Genomic DNA, 16,162 nt, shown 5'->3' on the forward strand with positions numbered 1-16,162 from the left:
AGTTAGCAGCAAAGATATACACACAGGTACAGCCAAGAGGCCTGATGAAGAACCTGGGCAAGGGGCCGTTCCCCTGACAGCGGCGGCTGCACCCAGGCCCCCTCCACATTCCTGCTGAGAGTCCGATGACATCCTGTCCAACATGTCTGTGAAAACAATCCTTGTTATGTTGATCTGAACGTTGTTTATGACAGCAAAAGGGCTTGGGAACGAGCCAGATGTCAACAGCAGATTCATGAAATAAAGCATGGTGCCATCTATACAATAGAAAATGACATATCCATTCAAAATAACATTGAGGAAGAATATTAATAGACACGGAAAGCCGGGTGGAAATATTGCTATGTTTTAAAGGCATCTCGCAAACAAAGCCTAACCAGTTGTTCGGTCTGAGTGTCAGGATTATGGGTGATTATTACATTCTTCTGATTTACCAGGAATTTGTGCAACCAATGAGCAATATTAAACAAAAGGCATTTATTGAAGAGTCTCAGAATCACACTGTTCAACTCTGAGGACCGAAATAGTGAAATGCATAGTTCTTAAGTGAGCGCAAGAAGTGTAGAAACGTCACCACAGCAATTTGGCTTGCAAAACTGAGGCTATGGCGCTGCACTTGCCACGGCCTCCCTGCTGGGAGCCTGTGGCTGCCTTGTTTCCATCCAAAGGACACACTCTACCCAAGAGCCCACACACACATCCCAGCACTTGGAAGAAACTTATTGGTCCACACCCTGGGAAAGGCTGCTCTTGCTGCTCCTTGCGCACATGAGGGCTCCTCCATCCTGGTTTGTTCCTTCCCTTCTCTCTCCCTGAAGAGCTCTGGTGTGACTCATCACAAGTAAATTCTGCCCATGAGTGGTAGGCAGGATAACGGCTCTCCAAAGATGTTTATCTTTTAACCCCTAGATCCTGTAAATTTGTTAGCTTGCATGGCAAAAGGAACTTCGCAGATGTAATTCAGGTTATAGACACAAAAAACAGGGAGGTGATCCTGGATTATCCAGACGGGCCCAGTCTAATCACGTGAGCCCTTAAAAGCAGAGAACTTTCTCGAGCTGGGGTCAGAAGAGATGTGGCAGAAGGAGGAGTCAGAGGGGGGCACCACCCGCACTACTGCAGGGGGCAACTTGAACAACATGAGCAGGGATGTGGGCAGCTTCTAGGAGCAAAGACAGCCCCCCTCCCGCCTGCTAACAGCCAGCAAGAGATAGGACCTCAGTCCTACCACCACAAGGAACGAGTCCAGCCAACAGCTTGAATAGGTTTGGAAACAGATTCATCCCCAGAGCCTCCTGAAAGGACCACGGCTCAGCCAGTACCTTGATTTTGACCTTGTGAAACTCTAAGCAGAGCCATACTGACCTACAGAACTGTGGGATAGTACTAATTCTCTCAACAACTTTCCAATAGGCAGGGCGGTAGTATTAACGACGGTCACCGTGGTGAACAAGGTGTTGTTGTAATGCACTGACCTGTGGCAATCTGTTAGGGCAACAATAGGAAACTAATACACCACCCTTCAGCACCAGTGCAAATGCTACCCCATGAAGCCGTCTCTGGTCCCTGCTGTCTCTGGTCGCTGGAAACAGATTCATCTGCAGGTGCGTGTCCCCTCTGAATCCCAAAGCCTTCTGCCCCTGAGTCTCTTCAGCTGTTCCCATAGTCCACCTGGCATCAGGGCCATTTCTACACCCATCCTGTGACTCCTTCTAGATTCTGCGCTACTCAGCACAGTATCTGAGGCTCATTCATCCTTATTTTTCTTCCAGGGCACACATAACACATATCTCATGTGTAGTTGGTGCTAAACTTTTGTGGCAAAGATGCCTCATGACCTGTATGGATGGTTATTGTTTAATACAATGAATTGCTGTGGCAATGAGGAATTGACAGATGGACCCTAGAAATATTTGCAGGTGGAGAAAGGAACAGCTGATTGATGACAGCCACTGACAGCGTGAGAAAAACTGGGACGTGCAAAAGCAGAATATACTAATTCGGGGATGCTTGGGATCTGAGTGCTCCGGCAGTGGACTCTGAAGTGCAAGTTCATACACAAAACAAATAGGATTGCACTGGGGACCAAACTGTTTTCAAATATAACCTCTTAAAAGGTTCAACTTCTGGCAACGTGAAGTTTTCATTGAATTAATGTTGTTTTTCTGTTTCATATGGATATAAATGTTGTGAGAAATGCAACACAATTTTAACAGTGTTAAAAAAAAAAGAAGGGAAACCCCCAAGTTTCAGAGAGAAAAGAAGGAACTCAAAGTCACGATGTGAAGAGCAGGAGTTCCAGAAAGACCCCACATTCCAATTGGTACAACAGCCAGATGGTGGAGCCGCCATTATCCTTGGCCTCAGAGTGAGTGTGCAGAGCAGGCCACACCAACACCCTGTGACATGTGACACCAATACCCTGTGACGTGACATAGGGATGAAGAAGCAGAATGAATCGGCAGCACAGTGAAGAAAAGGGTGAGTCACACCTAACCCACACAGGCAGCACTTCTGGCCCTGGGGACCAAGTGGAGTTTGGAGGGGGAGGGAGGCCCTTGCAGATTAGAGTAGCTCATCAGAAAGCCTAGGACCACTCCAGAGCCACCAGCTACCGTGGGACCAGTGCCACCAATCCCAAAGGGCCTATGAAGTACACCAGATTCTTGCAAGAAGCCCTTAATCCACCTCCAAGAGGACAGAGAACACCTCAACTTGACTTTTCCTGGGACCCCTGGCTCTCGGGAATGGAGAAAAGGGACAAGACCCCATACATCTGCTCGGTCATACATACAACCTATGTAGTAGGGCCTTCCTCCGAAGACGGACAGAGCCTCCCAGTGGATGTGGAAGAAGTGGCCCCGGGGTGCTCATTAACAATGCTCCCCTCTCTCCCTCCCGAGACCATTGGGACATGCCTGGGGCCCTGCAGGCTGCTCTGGGTTTGGACAGAGCGCAGAGTCTTCCTTCTGTGCTAGGTACTTTCCTTCTGGCAATGAACCAGGTCTTGCTCTTGCCCTTGGATCCAGAGACTGGGATAGAGGGTAATAAGAAGAGGGGGGTAGGGGTGTGTGTGCGTGCATGTGTGTGTGCATGTCCATGCACTTTCCAGGGCTAGCAATCAATGCAAGTGTGTAAAGTAAAAGATGAAGAGCCAGCCTCACCCCATTGAAAGAGCTCCAGCATTGGCATTGGGACACCAGGGTTTAAGTTGCCACTCAGACGTTTACTGCGTAAAAGTAGAAGTTTCCCTGCCAGGCACCGAGTTCAGTGCTTCACCTGCATTTTCAGAGCCAGTGGAAGAACCATCAATATCTCCATTTCACAGATGAGAAAGTAGAAGTACAAAGATTTAAGCAATTGGCCCAAGATCACCCAAGAGCTAAGGGAGAGACCCGACACTGGAACACAGGAGCTGGCTTCACAGTAAGTGCTCTTGGCGGCGCCACGTCTCCCCGAGCCTCTGTCAGCTCATCCGCAAAATGGGCGTGATGGTACAACATACCTCATAGGTTTATTGCGAGAGTTACGGGAAGCAATGCAAAGTAAAGTGCCTTGCGTGAGGATGTCTGTTGCGTCAGTAGCAGACAAGATTAAACTTGACGGGTAACAAAAGGGAGGGACCGTCTCTTTCCGGCCTGTTGATAAAGGCTTGGGAAGACAGCGGGGTGAGCCTGGAGGGCTCCATCCGCCGGGCTCCGTCCGCCAGGCTCGTCCACGCCACTTAGTCAGCCCTGGGGAGCTGAGCGCCAGCCCTCCTCCCTCCCCAGCGTACTGGAAAATTGCATTTGTGCGAGAAGTCAAGACATGCTAATCAGTCATTTTTGTCATTTATGCAAAAATCTAATAATAAGAGCCGGTCTTACCTTGTTTAAGACCACAGCTCTCTGTGTGCTGCCGGTTCCTCACTGGCCCGCGTCTCATTACAGCCCACCCAGAGTTTGACTCACCTGCGCACCTTCCCTCACACCTGTGTTTTAATCAAAGAGCTGGAAACCACAGCTCTGCGTTCTTCAAGGTGCTTTAAACCCCACTCTCTTTCAGTCCTCACAACTGTCCACCAGGGAGGTGTGTTTACCCAGGCCTATTTCACAGGTGAAAAGACTGAGGTCCGGGGGAGGTAAGTGACTTGCGCAAGAGAGAAGAAGGGGAAAGAGGAGAAGCGGAGGGGCGTGGCCAGCCCTGCACCGAAACATCTAGCTCCTAGATAACCAGGCCTGGGCTGAGGCGGGTTCCCTGCAACTGCCCCAGAGCAGGACCTCGCGCCAGCCTCTGTGTGTAGCAAGGAAAGACAGCGCCCCTCATGAGGTCAGGCAGCAAGGAGGACCCCTAGAAAGGAAGAACACAGGGTGAATGTGTGGGTTCAAAGGTTAGTGTAACTGGCTGCAAAGGAGACAGGACCTGGTCTCCACCCCCACTAGGATGTGTTGAAGGTGGGAGGTGAGGCAGGAGAGGAGGGAGCAGACCACATTCCGCTTAGACCCCCAGAACTGTGCTCTGGGCTCCCAGGGCTGATGCAGGACAACACTGCAACAATGGGAGCAGCCTGGGTGCCACCATTCTCATAGTCCCCTCCCCCCAAAAATGTCCGGGCTCATTCTCAGGAAAGGGACCCCCGGTCTCCCCCTCAGGCTGTCACAAAGGCACAGCAGAGAGCCCTGCTGCCTTCTTCCCTGCTAAAAAGGTATGGCAGGGGGAGGGGACAATGTCAGTCTAGAACAGAGCAAGGCTGTGTATTTCTCATGGGCCACGCTGAGAAAGCTGGCCTAAGGCTATTTTGATTCCTGGGTGCAGGATGGTCCCTCCTTCTGTTGGAGTTACATCACCACCACCACCACCCCAGGCAGTCCTCCTGGGTGGCTTCCTCTGGTGCAGCCACACTGGAATCGGTGCCTGACACAGGGCAGTGCAGTTCACTCTTGCTTCCTTCCTGTCACTGTCCTGCTGCCTCAAGCTGACCAAACACAGCTTCTCGAGCAACTGTCATGGTTCAGGCTTCTGAGTGGTCCACTGGAAGCTCCCTGTCCAATGCAGAGTAATCTCCCCTCCCCTCTCCTCTCTTCTCTCTCTCCTCTTTGGAAGGGAAGATGTACAGCTTGCTTCTTGAGAGAAATCCTCTCTCCAGGCTCTCAAACTCTTGAGGTAGGTGATGGGCCAAAGGTAGCAACAGCAGTTTCCGGCCACCCCTTCCCAAGTCCTGCCTACGTGACTTAGCATCTTGCTGTGGAACAAGAGGACATTTTGCACTTCCTGTCTTGTGCCTACCTGTGGGGCTTAAGAAAGAATCCCACTGTAGCTTCCTGTCCTAGGAGCCGAGGCGGCAGTAAGACCTGTACCCCTACTTGTCACAGTGTTCATCTTGGTCCCCAAGCTCTCCATGTCTTCTTCCCGACCAGTGTAACTGGATTTCTATCATACCCCCACCCCAACCCAGCAATCTGACCCAAATGCAGGGCTCCCTTGAGGAGTAGATGTATGACTTAATGAGTCTGGATCACTAGTTGGACAGCCTTGTCATAAGCCCATCTCTCTCACTAAAGGGCTGTGTGAGCCTAAAGGAGTCACTTACCCTCTCTGGGCTTACGTTTCTCAGCTCTAAAACAAAGAGCTTGAACTTGATGGTCTCCAAGTTCAAGCTCTTTGTTTTGGGATGCCGAGCTGGCCTTGGGGATTGTGCACGGCCAGGGCCAGGCCAGTCTAAGGGTGGAGATAATGCTAAAAACTCTTTGAGCAGTGCCTGATTATTTCCACACCCATCAGCAGGCTGCTTTGTTTCAGGTGGCAAGACTGCCACAGGATCTGTCTCCTGCATTAGAGAACAAGTGCTCCCCCAGTTCAGGATAGAGACAAAAGGGCAAACCCCTGAGCCTGGGGGCCCCGGAAAACGTCAAACCTAGCAGGTCCGGGAAGCCGCATGCTCCAAATAGCTGTATTCCAAGATCTAAAATAGGCAGCGAATGGAATGGTTTCCAGGCTCCCCCTCAGCTGAAGATAAAAATATCATGGGCTCAGGGATGTCCCCGGTCATAAATCAACCAGCTAGGGCTATTTCTGTCCTTATCCCTTGCTAGGGGTCCCATCCTGCGACCTCCATCCATCTTGTCCTCCCCTTCCTGGTCTCCCAGCTACCTCAGCTCTGACAGGGAAGAAGGTTCACTCTTTGCCTTCGGACAGAAGCTCAGCAGCTTGGCCATGCCAGCATGAGAATCCTACCCCTGGCTACGGGTGAAGAGATAGGCGTTCTGGTGCCTCCACCAGCCTCCGTGAGCCTGCTTAGCATGCGTCCTCGCTGACAGGCTGACCAAGTCCTGGTCCAGGCCAGGTTTCCTGGCCTGCATGGCCAGCAGGCAGTCCCCGGGCCGTGGTGTTTTTCCAGGAGTAAACATCCCTGCGTAAGCCCTCTGCCTGGCTGTGGGTAGGGCTTCTCCTTCATGTCATTACAGGGGTTAAAGTCCCACTTCTTAAGGGCACTGGGAGGATTAAATGAGACTCTGTGTGTAAAGGGCTAAACCTAGCCCTTGGCAAGTAGAACACTCGGAAAGTCAGACTTTCCCCTGCTGGCCACTGTCAGGAATTGAGACTTTAACAGCTGACCCATGTCTTCAGGGAGCTCCTTTGAGGCGATTTTTGTCTGTGTGAAACCCCAGGTCAGCTTCAGTTGCAGCTCTCGGAGAGATCTTTGAAGACATTTAGTGTACGCTGAGATCCTAAATCAGTTCCCTAGTGCTAACCACAGAAGGATGCCGAGCAGCTGGGCCAGCAGAGAGCACGGTCTCACGTCCAGTCTCCCACTGCCCTCTGCAGGCTCCCGCCGATACTGCAGGCATTGTGGGCAGCATCCTTGGGAGCTGGGATCCTCACTATAGACTTGAGGCAGTTCACAGATTAAGACAGCGGAAACCTTATTTGAACAAATAATAAAAGAGAACTTCCCCATTCTGGCAGAGGAAATAGACTTCCAGGAAATCCAGGAAGCTCAGAGAGTCCCAAAGAAGTTGGACCCAAGTAGAAACACACCAAGACACATCATCATTACATTAGCCAAGATTAAAATGAAGGAGAGAATCCTAGAAGCAGCAAGAGCTAAGGGGACAGTCACCTACAAAGGAGTCCCCATAAGACTGTCAGCTGATTTCTCAAAAGAGAGCTTACAGGCAAGAAGGGGCTGGAAAGAGGTATTCCAAGTCATGAAATCCAAAGACCTACAACCAAGATTGCTCTATCCAGCAAAACTTTCATTTAGAATGGAAGGGCAGATAAAGTACTTCTCAGATAAGACCAAATTCAAGGAGTTCATCATCACCAAGCCCTTATTATATGAAATGTTAAAGGGACTTACCTAAGAAAAAGAAGATAAAAAAGATGAACAGTGAAAGGGCAGCAAACTCACAGTTAGTAACAACCACATCTAAAACAAAAGCAAACTAAGAGGACAGCTAGATCAGGAGTGGAAACATAGAAATGAAGATCACATGGAGGGTTAGCAACAGGGGAGTGGGAGGAGGAGAAGGGGGGAGAAGGTACAGAAAATAAGTAGCATAGACAGTAGATAGAAAATAGATGGAGGGTAAGAATAGTAGGGGAAATACAGAATCTAAAGAATTTGAGACACGTGTTCATGAACTAAAGGGGGAAATGGTGGGGGAGGGGTATGCAGGGTGGAGGGGAATGGAGGGGGGGAATAAAACAACTGTAATGGCATAATCAATAAAAAAGTTTAAAAATACTACAAAAAAACAGGATTAAAAAAAAAAGACAGCGGGGTATCTGGGGAAGACAGCACCTCCCTTCACAAAACACTTGCTCCTTTGATTTGCATGACCGTGCTGCCCTGCCTCTGCCCCTCTGCTCAGAAGGGAATTCGCAGTCATGTGCAGCCCTCAGGGCCTCAGTAACAATGGCCCACACATCTCAGTCTCGGGGATGCCCTGGAACAGGGGTTTTCAGTCTGTTCCATCTCGTGGCTGCATAACTAATTACAAAGATTCTGAGGCACACCATTTTTTGCCACTCTGACAAAAAATGGGTACACTTGTGATTTATAATAATAATAGTAGTAGTAATTACCTACTCTTTTTGCTCCAAAGTGACTTTTTAAAATATCAGGTGCCTATACTTGTATTAATGGATTTCTGGTCCCAAGACTTAACCAGTCCAATGCAACATCAATTATACAACATGACCAATAAAAGGCAAACTCTATGACATATGACCTATAGACTTGTTCCAGACAGGGTATTCACACCAGACAATTGTTGTGTGGGCTGTTGTCACTTTTTATTTGACGGTCTAAAGGAAAAGAGGTCAGTGCCCGTGACTAAACAGTCCGGCAGTGCATGTTTTAAACATTCTTGTGGCACACCTGTGGAAAATGGCTGCCCTAGAACATTCCAGAAAAACCATCTGAAACAGACAAGTGTGGATAGCAATGTAAATACTGGTTTAATTTTTAAAGCTCTTTAGTTTTAGTCATGTTGGAAGGGAATTTTGTAGGAAAACGTGTTTGTTAGTGAATGAAGGCATGTGAGTGTCAGGTGTGTGCATTCTCCAGGCGTGACGGCTGGCTAAGATATGGCAAATATCAGCACTGGGTGTGGTTATGATGACTGGTAGACACTCCTCCCGTGCCAACCAGCTCGCAGTGTTGTTTATTAGTGACGTCAAGCTCCAAGCTCAACTGCATGGTTCCCACTCACCTTCCTCGGCCAGAGCCATGGACCCCGTCTGGTAACATGTGGGCATTTCATGCAATGAGAGCACATGACAAGGTCATATCAGCCACCTAGTTCCACAAGGCGATGCACTCACCTGCCAGAGCAACTACAGGGTGTCTGCCTCTCTCTCATTCTTCGCCAGCCTCAGGGACTCAGAGGAATCTCAGCAGAGTTCATTAGGCCCAGATATTATATCACAGTAAGGAAGCCAAGTTGTAACTGCAGATTTCTTATCTAACTGGAGTTTTCGGGTCATATATTTATAGACTTCAAAGCTAGAGAAGACCTCGGAGGTTATTCCAGTGCCATCCTTCCATTTTGCACTAAAGCGAAGCACAGAAAAGGGAGTTGACATCCAAAGTCACACAGATGGAGACAGAGCTGGATGAAAATCCAGGCTACTTGACTGTTTTCCTTCAGGCTGATCTTGATTTTGAGTAGTATCCTTTCTAGATGGAAGTTACTCTGGCTTAAAGGAAGATTGGAAACCCGATCTTTTTTTTTTTTTCCTTTCCTTTTCTTTCTTTCCTTTTTTCGGACATTTGCAAAGGGGAAGAGAAGAAACCTAGCACTCTGTAGGTGCTCAATTAATCTTACTTTGTGTAGCTTAACAAAATCAGATCCAATTAATCTTGAATTGCTTTCATTCTTTATTTTCTCCAATGAGCCAAAGGTTGTTAGAGGCTTGAACCTCACTCCACTGTCCCACTGCAAAATCGGGCAAAGATCTAAAGTTACAACATGATGTTAACTGGTTTGAAGGGAAGGCTTTTGAGGAAGGTACATGGATTTAAAGCAACTTTGGTTTAAGCTTCTGGAGGTTTGTGTGATTCTCTTTGAAGGACAGACAGTCTGCCCAGTGAGTAGAATGTAGCACAAACACTTCCTAAATCAACTTAATCACATACAGGATTAAAACAGACAGGAAATGACCCTTAATTGCATATTAGCCACTTTGGTCTTGGGCCTAATAGTTTAGAATTTGTTTATCATTATATTTGCAAAGCACATTTTTTATCAAAATCTCCCAATGCATTCAGTGTTCTTCCAAACATCATTCAGATGAATCACAGCATTGTCATCCTGCCACTTTGGTAGATTCGTGTTCCATGCTCCGTGGAAGCCCCGAGTAGCAGAAAACAAGTCCGCTGGGGGCTTTCTCTTCAGACCCTCACAGACCAGGGTTTACAGTTTTCTGGTACGCCCGTGACACACTAGAAAGGAACAATACAGAACTCACTGCCTGGGTCTTTCCATAGTACACGTCTCCTGCTGCCCGGACTCTCTCTTTTTTTAATTGTCACCCAAGGATATGTGTATTGATTTTAGAAAGAAAGGAGGGGAGAGAGAGAAACATCAATAGGTTGCCTCCCACAAATGCTCTGACCTGAGATCAAACTCGCAACCTCTTGGTGTAGGAGATGCCGTTCCAACCAGCTGAGCTGCCCAGCCAGAGCCCCTCTGTCCTCTTGTACACAGTCACCTCCCACCACTGCCAGCCACCACTGCGAGGACCAAATGCCACCCACTTCGCAGTCCCAGCTGTTGGAAATGCCTTCAGGGCAGGACCCCTTACATTCCTAGTCATTCCTTTATTTTTACTGAGCACTTTCACATGGCAGCCACCCTCGTAGGCTCTGGAGATACAGGGATGACCAGACACAAAAGTGGTCCCTTCTACGTAGCACTCACAGTTCTTCAAAAGCATAGAATCAGCTGCTAGGTCAAATCCACTGCAGGGGTTTTAAATCACTGGTGTGTTTTTACATAGCAATGGAGCTTAGATTAGAATCTCTGCTTTAGGTCTAGGGTCTGGGAGTAGCTTGTTAAATCATTGAGTTATGCATCCGATTATTCACAAGGAGTAAGTTTGCAAGCTTCTAGGGAGCCATGCAGCACCTCCCCCTCCTCTCGGGGATGGGGTCAGGGGACTGTTGGCACTGGGGCCCTGGTGGGAAGGTTCTGAGCTGGGAAGGTGGCTGCACAGCCGTGGGCATCCTCACTGCCTGACAGTTCCACACACTGCGTGGCTCTCACCCGGTAGCTAAAGCTACTGGCCGACCTGAAGGATGACCGTCCGCCTCCCTCACTCTCAGTGCTGAAGTCTGGGGTGGCAGATTTGCCTGCCCTGGGGGCTCTCCAGAACTTTCCCCATTCCTGGAATACTCTGGGTCCGTAAGAACCCACCTCACCTCTAAACCCAAAGGGCCTATCAAATTTCCCACCAAATAACCCAAGAGGAACTCCAGCTTGGGGATCAGGAGGAGCCTGGTTCTGCTACCTCAGCAGACGCTGCCAGTACAAAGGTAACTGAAGAATCCTATGTACGCAGGAGCCAAGCTTCTTAAGGCAGTAACCAGTCACCATACAATGACACCATCTGGCTTCCTGCAAAGTCTCTGAGGGCACCTGTGTGTCCCCAGTACCAGCCTGGCACATGGTAATCACAGAACCAGTGTGGGTCATCTAATTAATTAATTTGTTTCTCTTTTTCTCTCCATGTCCATGGTACCTCACACAGAGTTTTTGACAAAGAAGGATCTTAAAAACACGCTAGCAGTGGACACGAAATTAGGCTCTTTTGGAGTTTTATCCATCACCTTCATCTTCATGGGAAATAATGAGATCTGTGGGTGATATAGCTCTGCATCACACAGCCCCCCATCCTCTTAGGAGGCCCAGCTAGAAGCTGCACTTTAAGCGGGTTTATTATTATTTCCTTGCAAGTTCAAGGGAGTGCCTCAACCAGATAGTGGAGGGTGGCACTGACCCAAAGCTGCCCAGTTGAAAGAGAGCCTGCCCTCTCACTGCCCTCTGCAGAACTTTCCTCTGCAGTTCACAGGCCTCTGCCCCGGCCTCCCCAGACCGAGTGGCCGCAGACTGAGTGGGTGCCTGAGAGGGATCATACCAGGGTAGTGAACTTGTCCGTGCAGGCATTGCGGATCTTCTCCGGGGTGGCAGGGCTGTCTAGCCGGACAAGCTCCTTCGCATTTTCCGCATGCTGATCTCGAGCCGCCCAGATGGCATCCTTAATGGCAAAGAAGATGGAAGCCGCCAGGAAAAGAGGAGGCTCCCCGACAGCCTAAGGGGAGAGAGTGGGGGACAGGAAGTCAGGCCAACAGGCCCCAGCCTGTTGTCAGTGATGGTGGAAGGGTCAGCAATGCCGGAACCACAGCCACCGGCTCGAACCGGCCTCAATCAGTCGGAGGCTGAGAACAATCAATCTAGTAAGTGACTTGACCTCAGGGACACATTTCCTTGAACTCTGTGTGATTCTCTGATGACATCATGCAACTATAATGTACAATTAAAAGTAATATTAAATAGTTGTACTGTATAAAAAAACAAAAACAAAACCTGGTATGGACTTCAACTTGCTCCTCAGTGATAAGCCAAGGAATAATCCACCTGCAACCCTGACCCCAGTATTTACAGGCAGCATAGTTGTACTTACAGCATCTACCAGAATACATGCATCATGACAAACAAGAATTAAAACCTTTCCTAGCAGAGGTGATTTTGTCCCACAAAGCACAGACCAAACACTATCTGTATCAGAATCACTAGGGACACCTGTTAAAAACGCATGTTCCAGGGCCCTGCCCCAGACCTGCTGAATCAAAGTTTCTAGGGGTGGGCCCCACAGAACGGCACTTTTATCATGAGCGAATGGCAGGGATGGCAGTGTCCCAGACCCTCCCAGGGTAACAGAACCCATGAGATGGGCAAAGGAGTGGGTTTCACTGCTCACGGGTGATTGTCTGTCTTCCTTAGACTTAGAGCTGTATCAGTCAACTCGATTGATTTTCAACCGTTTTTTTCATATTTGTTGGGGACAGAGAAGAAACAGAGGATGGCTCCCATCCTTCAGGCTGATCAAGTCTTAGGTCAAGCAGCAGCCACTGAAGGGGGTGGCGGGGGCACACAGAGGCACTGCCCCATTTTCAGAGGGTCTGCTGGTTTGCACGGGATGACAGGGGTGCTGCATCTGTGAGATCGTCTCTGGGACGAGACAGCAAGGATGCGCACCTGAGACGTGGGTGTAGGTCAGGGTCTGACCCACAGGACTGGACTGGGAAATTCCTCGCTGTGCCCCAGAGTCAGCCACACGGAGGTGGTGTCATGCTCAGCCCAGCCCCCGGGTTCTCAGGCAAGACTGCCCTCCCCTCCACCATTCTCACCAAAGCCAGTGTCAAGCCCTCTTCTCTCTTCCAGATGAGCCACCTGCAGGCCCACATGGCAGGCGGCTGGAGCCCTGTCACCACCCGCGGCCTCCCACAGTGCAGACAGGAAGGCAGCCCCGGCCCAGGGCAACAGTACCTTGGATGCATAGATGGCCTTCTTGTTGGGGCAGTCACGGAGCAGGGACACCCTGAACTCAATGGGGATGCTGCCGAATGCAGGGATCTTGTAGGTGCTGGGACCACGGGTGTGCAGGACCCCGTCGGGGGAGTAGTGCAGCTCCTCCATGGTGAAGAGGCCCAGGCCCTGGACAAAGGCCCCTTCCACCTGCAGGGCAGACAGACTGTGGACACACTGCCTTGCCTACCCCCAGGGACAGGCACTGCTTCCCACAGTGGGCACCAAGCCACCCGGACTGGGGCCTGGAAAGAAGCCGCAAACAGCCCTGTACTGCTTACCCAGCCCCCGCCCACCCAGGATAACCACTCCGAGCCTTCCCCAGGCACTGGCGTAGGAAGAGCACAGGCATTAACACTGCCGGTCAGAACTGGTCAGAGATTCCAGGAGGCCCATGCCATGGTGGGCATGATTTCCCATTAAAACCTGACTTAGGGCAGGTGAAGACATTCCTCCCATGTCATCTCTGGGGAAATGGTGACCTCAAGCTGAGACAGACGCTCACAGGCTGATGGTTGCCGAATGTCCCCCAGATGCCCACGCTCCTCCTGGGTGCTGAGTGGGACCATGCTTCTGAGCAGCCCCACCAGAGAGGAGGAATTTTCTGGACAGTAGATCCCAGGCTTTTTGAACTCCCAGCCCTTCCTGCCGTCTGGGAAAAGGGGTGGCCCTGCAGCAGCTTTCCGGTCTGTTCAGGGGCACCTGCCACACTCCACTGGCTCACTCGTCTGCTCCCCCATCCCCGCTCCTCAGAATCAAGGTGTGGCGCACTTGGCCAAACCAGAATGTCGAGGAAACTGGGTGCTAACCATCTTCACATCTGCTGCGGGACCCAGCGCAGGGCCTGCCCAACAGCTGGTCAGCAAATGAGTGAACTGACTGGTTAATGACGCGGTTTCTGTGTACTCAGTGATTGTCCATTTTTGAAAAATATAATTTACCTTTTCTACCAGATGCTCAGTACTTTAGGTTCTGATTCCTCCTCTGTCTCTTCCTCTTCTACCTGCTTTGTGCAACAAATACTCTCATATTTTCCAAAGGTGTGTTTCTTTCTGCCATCCCTTTACTCCTCTTGTCTAAACCCACGCTTGAGTACACTGCTGTCGTGGGCAGAAGGAGAGTGAGGAGCGGTAGCTTCCCTGACCTCAGACCTCACTTTCTGCACGTCAACCCCAAACTCAATCTCCATCCAACGTGCTCCCTCTCACACTGTGCGTGTGCATGTGTGTTTATGCACATGTGTGCACATGCACACCCAGTGTTTCCTCCATTCATTTCTCCATTCATTCTGTTCTTCGAGGTATGAGTGCCCTTTCCAAGTCAATCCACACTAATTTGTCTTCTGCCTCAAGAGGGTGGGGGGCTCTCTTCATCTAACTCCCACTCCGAGGAAGACACTCTTGGTACCGTATTCAGACCTGCCTAAAAATGACATTGGACAAGACGCTGTGGCTGGTGACCCTAGAAAGGGGACGGGCACATCAATAGCCACGTCTGTTACCACCCAGGCTCCTTATCCACCCACGAGCCTTACCTGTCCAATATCGATGGCAGGGTTCAGACTGGAGCCCACATCCATGACGATGTCTGTGCGAATATTCTACAGTGGAGGGGAAAATAACAGCGGTGTGAGAAGAAAGGGATGTGTGGAAGGACTGATGGGTCCCGGTGACACTTAGACTATGAAGCACCAACCCAGACGGCACTTTCCCAAGCAGAGTGCTTGGGGCATGCTCCACCAGGAGCGCTCACCCTCCCGCCAGTCTCTGCTGCTGTCATCACAGGAGGAAGTTTGCGTTCTCAGCAGCAGCTGGGGGGGGGGGGGTTGGGATGGCAACGATCTCAGTAACCCAAAATAATTGCTCACACACCCACGTGTGAGTGGGAGGGGCAGATCTGTAGGCTGCTGGGGCTTCAGAACTGAGTCTGGGTAGATAATATAAAGAAGGGGTCAACAAAGTACGTTCCATGGGCTGAATCCAGCCAGTCCCCTGTATTTGTACAGCCTGTGAGCTAGTACTGGTTTTTACATTAATAAATAACCGACAAAAATAAAAAGAACACATGGTGACATGTGGAACCTATTTAACACATGCCATTCACACTCAGTGTGCGTCAATAACATTTATGGGGCACAGCTACACTTATTTGTCTTCCTGCATCTATGGCCGCCTGTGCGTTGCGATGACCATGTCGAGCAGCATCTTTGTGCCCAGAAAGCCTGGAGTTTTTACTCTCTGGTCCTGTACAGGAAGTTTGCCAAGCGTGATGTGAGACACCATTTTCCCAACTGCAGAGTTTGTCTCTTGGTGCTCTGATTCAGTTGTTTCTCTTTTCTCCCCCTTTACTGCTGAAGTTTTGCAGACTTCGTACCTTATGATCCCCCGTGAGGCAGTCAATCTCCACTTCAGAGCAAGCCACCCCATAGGAGAAGTAGTGGAAGGGATTCCCTGAGTTGGTCTCAAAGCTGTAGCCGAGGTTGGGCGTTCTGGAGCAGAAAACAAAAAACCACTGTATGTGTATATATATAATGATATATACTGATATATGTTTATGGGGAGATGAATATAATCCCCCCATAAACATATGAACAGTTTGTCCCACAAGATCTTAAGACCCCAAAGGTTGTATTTTTTCATTCATCTGTTCTTCCAGAAAGTCCACGTGTTTGAATATTTTAACGATTTCATGAAACCCAGGTATTCCAGAGCACTGTCTCTTCTCTCCGTTCCATTTTGCCAATGGCATCATATGAGTCATTCTGCACAGCCAAGTGCTGTTTAGTATCAGTGTGCTGGCCTCTACGTGGTGGAAACAGAGGTGACAGGGTTCTCTGAGCTCACAAAGGACATGAGAGTCACACTCCAAAAGATCCACAAGCTAGAATTCATGATCTCAGAACCAAAGGCTCCCGTGTGGACTGCTGGGCTGTTCACACAAGCTCACCTTGGGCTACTCACGGGCTCACAGGGCTACACACCTGCTCGTGGGTGAAAGTTGGCGAGGTCACTATCTCAGACCTGCCTGGGTGCATCTTTAAGTGGCCACTTGCCTGCATTACCTACCCCTCATCTGCGGGTCCCTTCTAG

At 49.8% G+C, this 16,162-nt stretch overlaps 1 protein-coding gene across 1 annotated transcript in view; it reads right to left on the bottom strand.

Annotated features, from left to right (window-relative positions):
- Positions 1-9,340: 9,340 nt before the first annotated feature.
- XDH (xanthine dehydrogenase) overlaps positions 9,341-16,162 on the bottom strand; it is a 58,629-nt gene continuing 51,807 nt past the window's right edge. Inside the window, exons 32-36 of the mRNA XM_037146783.2 lie at positions 15,447-15,561; positions 14,608-14,673; positions 13,035-13,223; positions 11,623-11,796; positions 9,341-9,928 (exon numbers count right to left, since the gene is read on the bottom strand). Coding sequence (XP_037002678.2) covers positions 9,878-9,928; positions 11,623-11,796; positions 13,035-13,223; positions 14,608-14,673; positions 15,447-15,561 — 595 coding nt within the window. The 3' untranslated portion in view covers positions 9,341-9,877. The remainder of the gene's footprint in view (positions 9,929-11,622; positions 11,797-13,034; positions 13,224-14,607; positions 14,674-15,446; positions 15,562-16,162) is intronic.

Source organism: Artibeus jamaicensis, unplaced genomic scaffold, assembly GCF_021234435.1.
Source record: "Artibeus jamaicensis isolate MK-2021 breed Jamaican fruit bat unplaced genomic scaffold, CSHL_Jam_final contig_465, whole genome shotgun sequence".
Taxonomy (NCBI): Eukaryota; Metazoa; Chordata; class Mammalia; order Chiroptera; family Phyllostomidae; genus Artibeus; species Artibeus jamaicensis.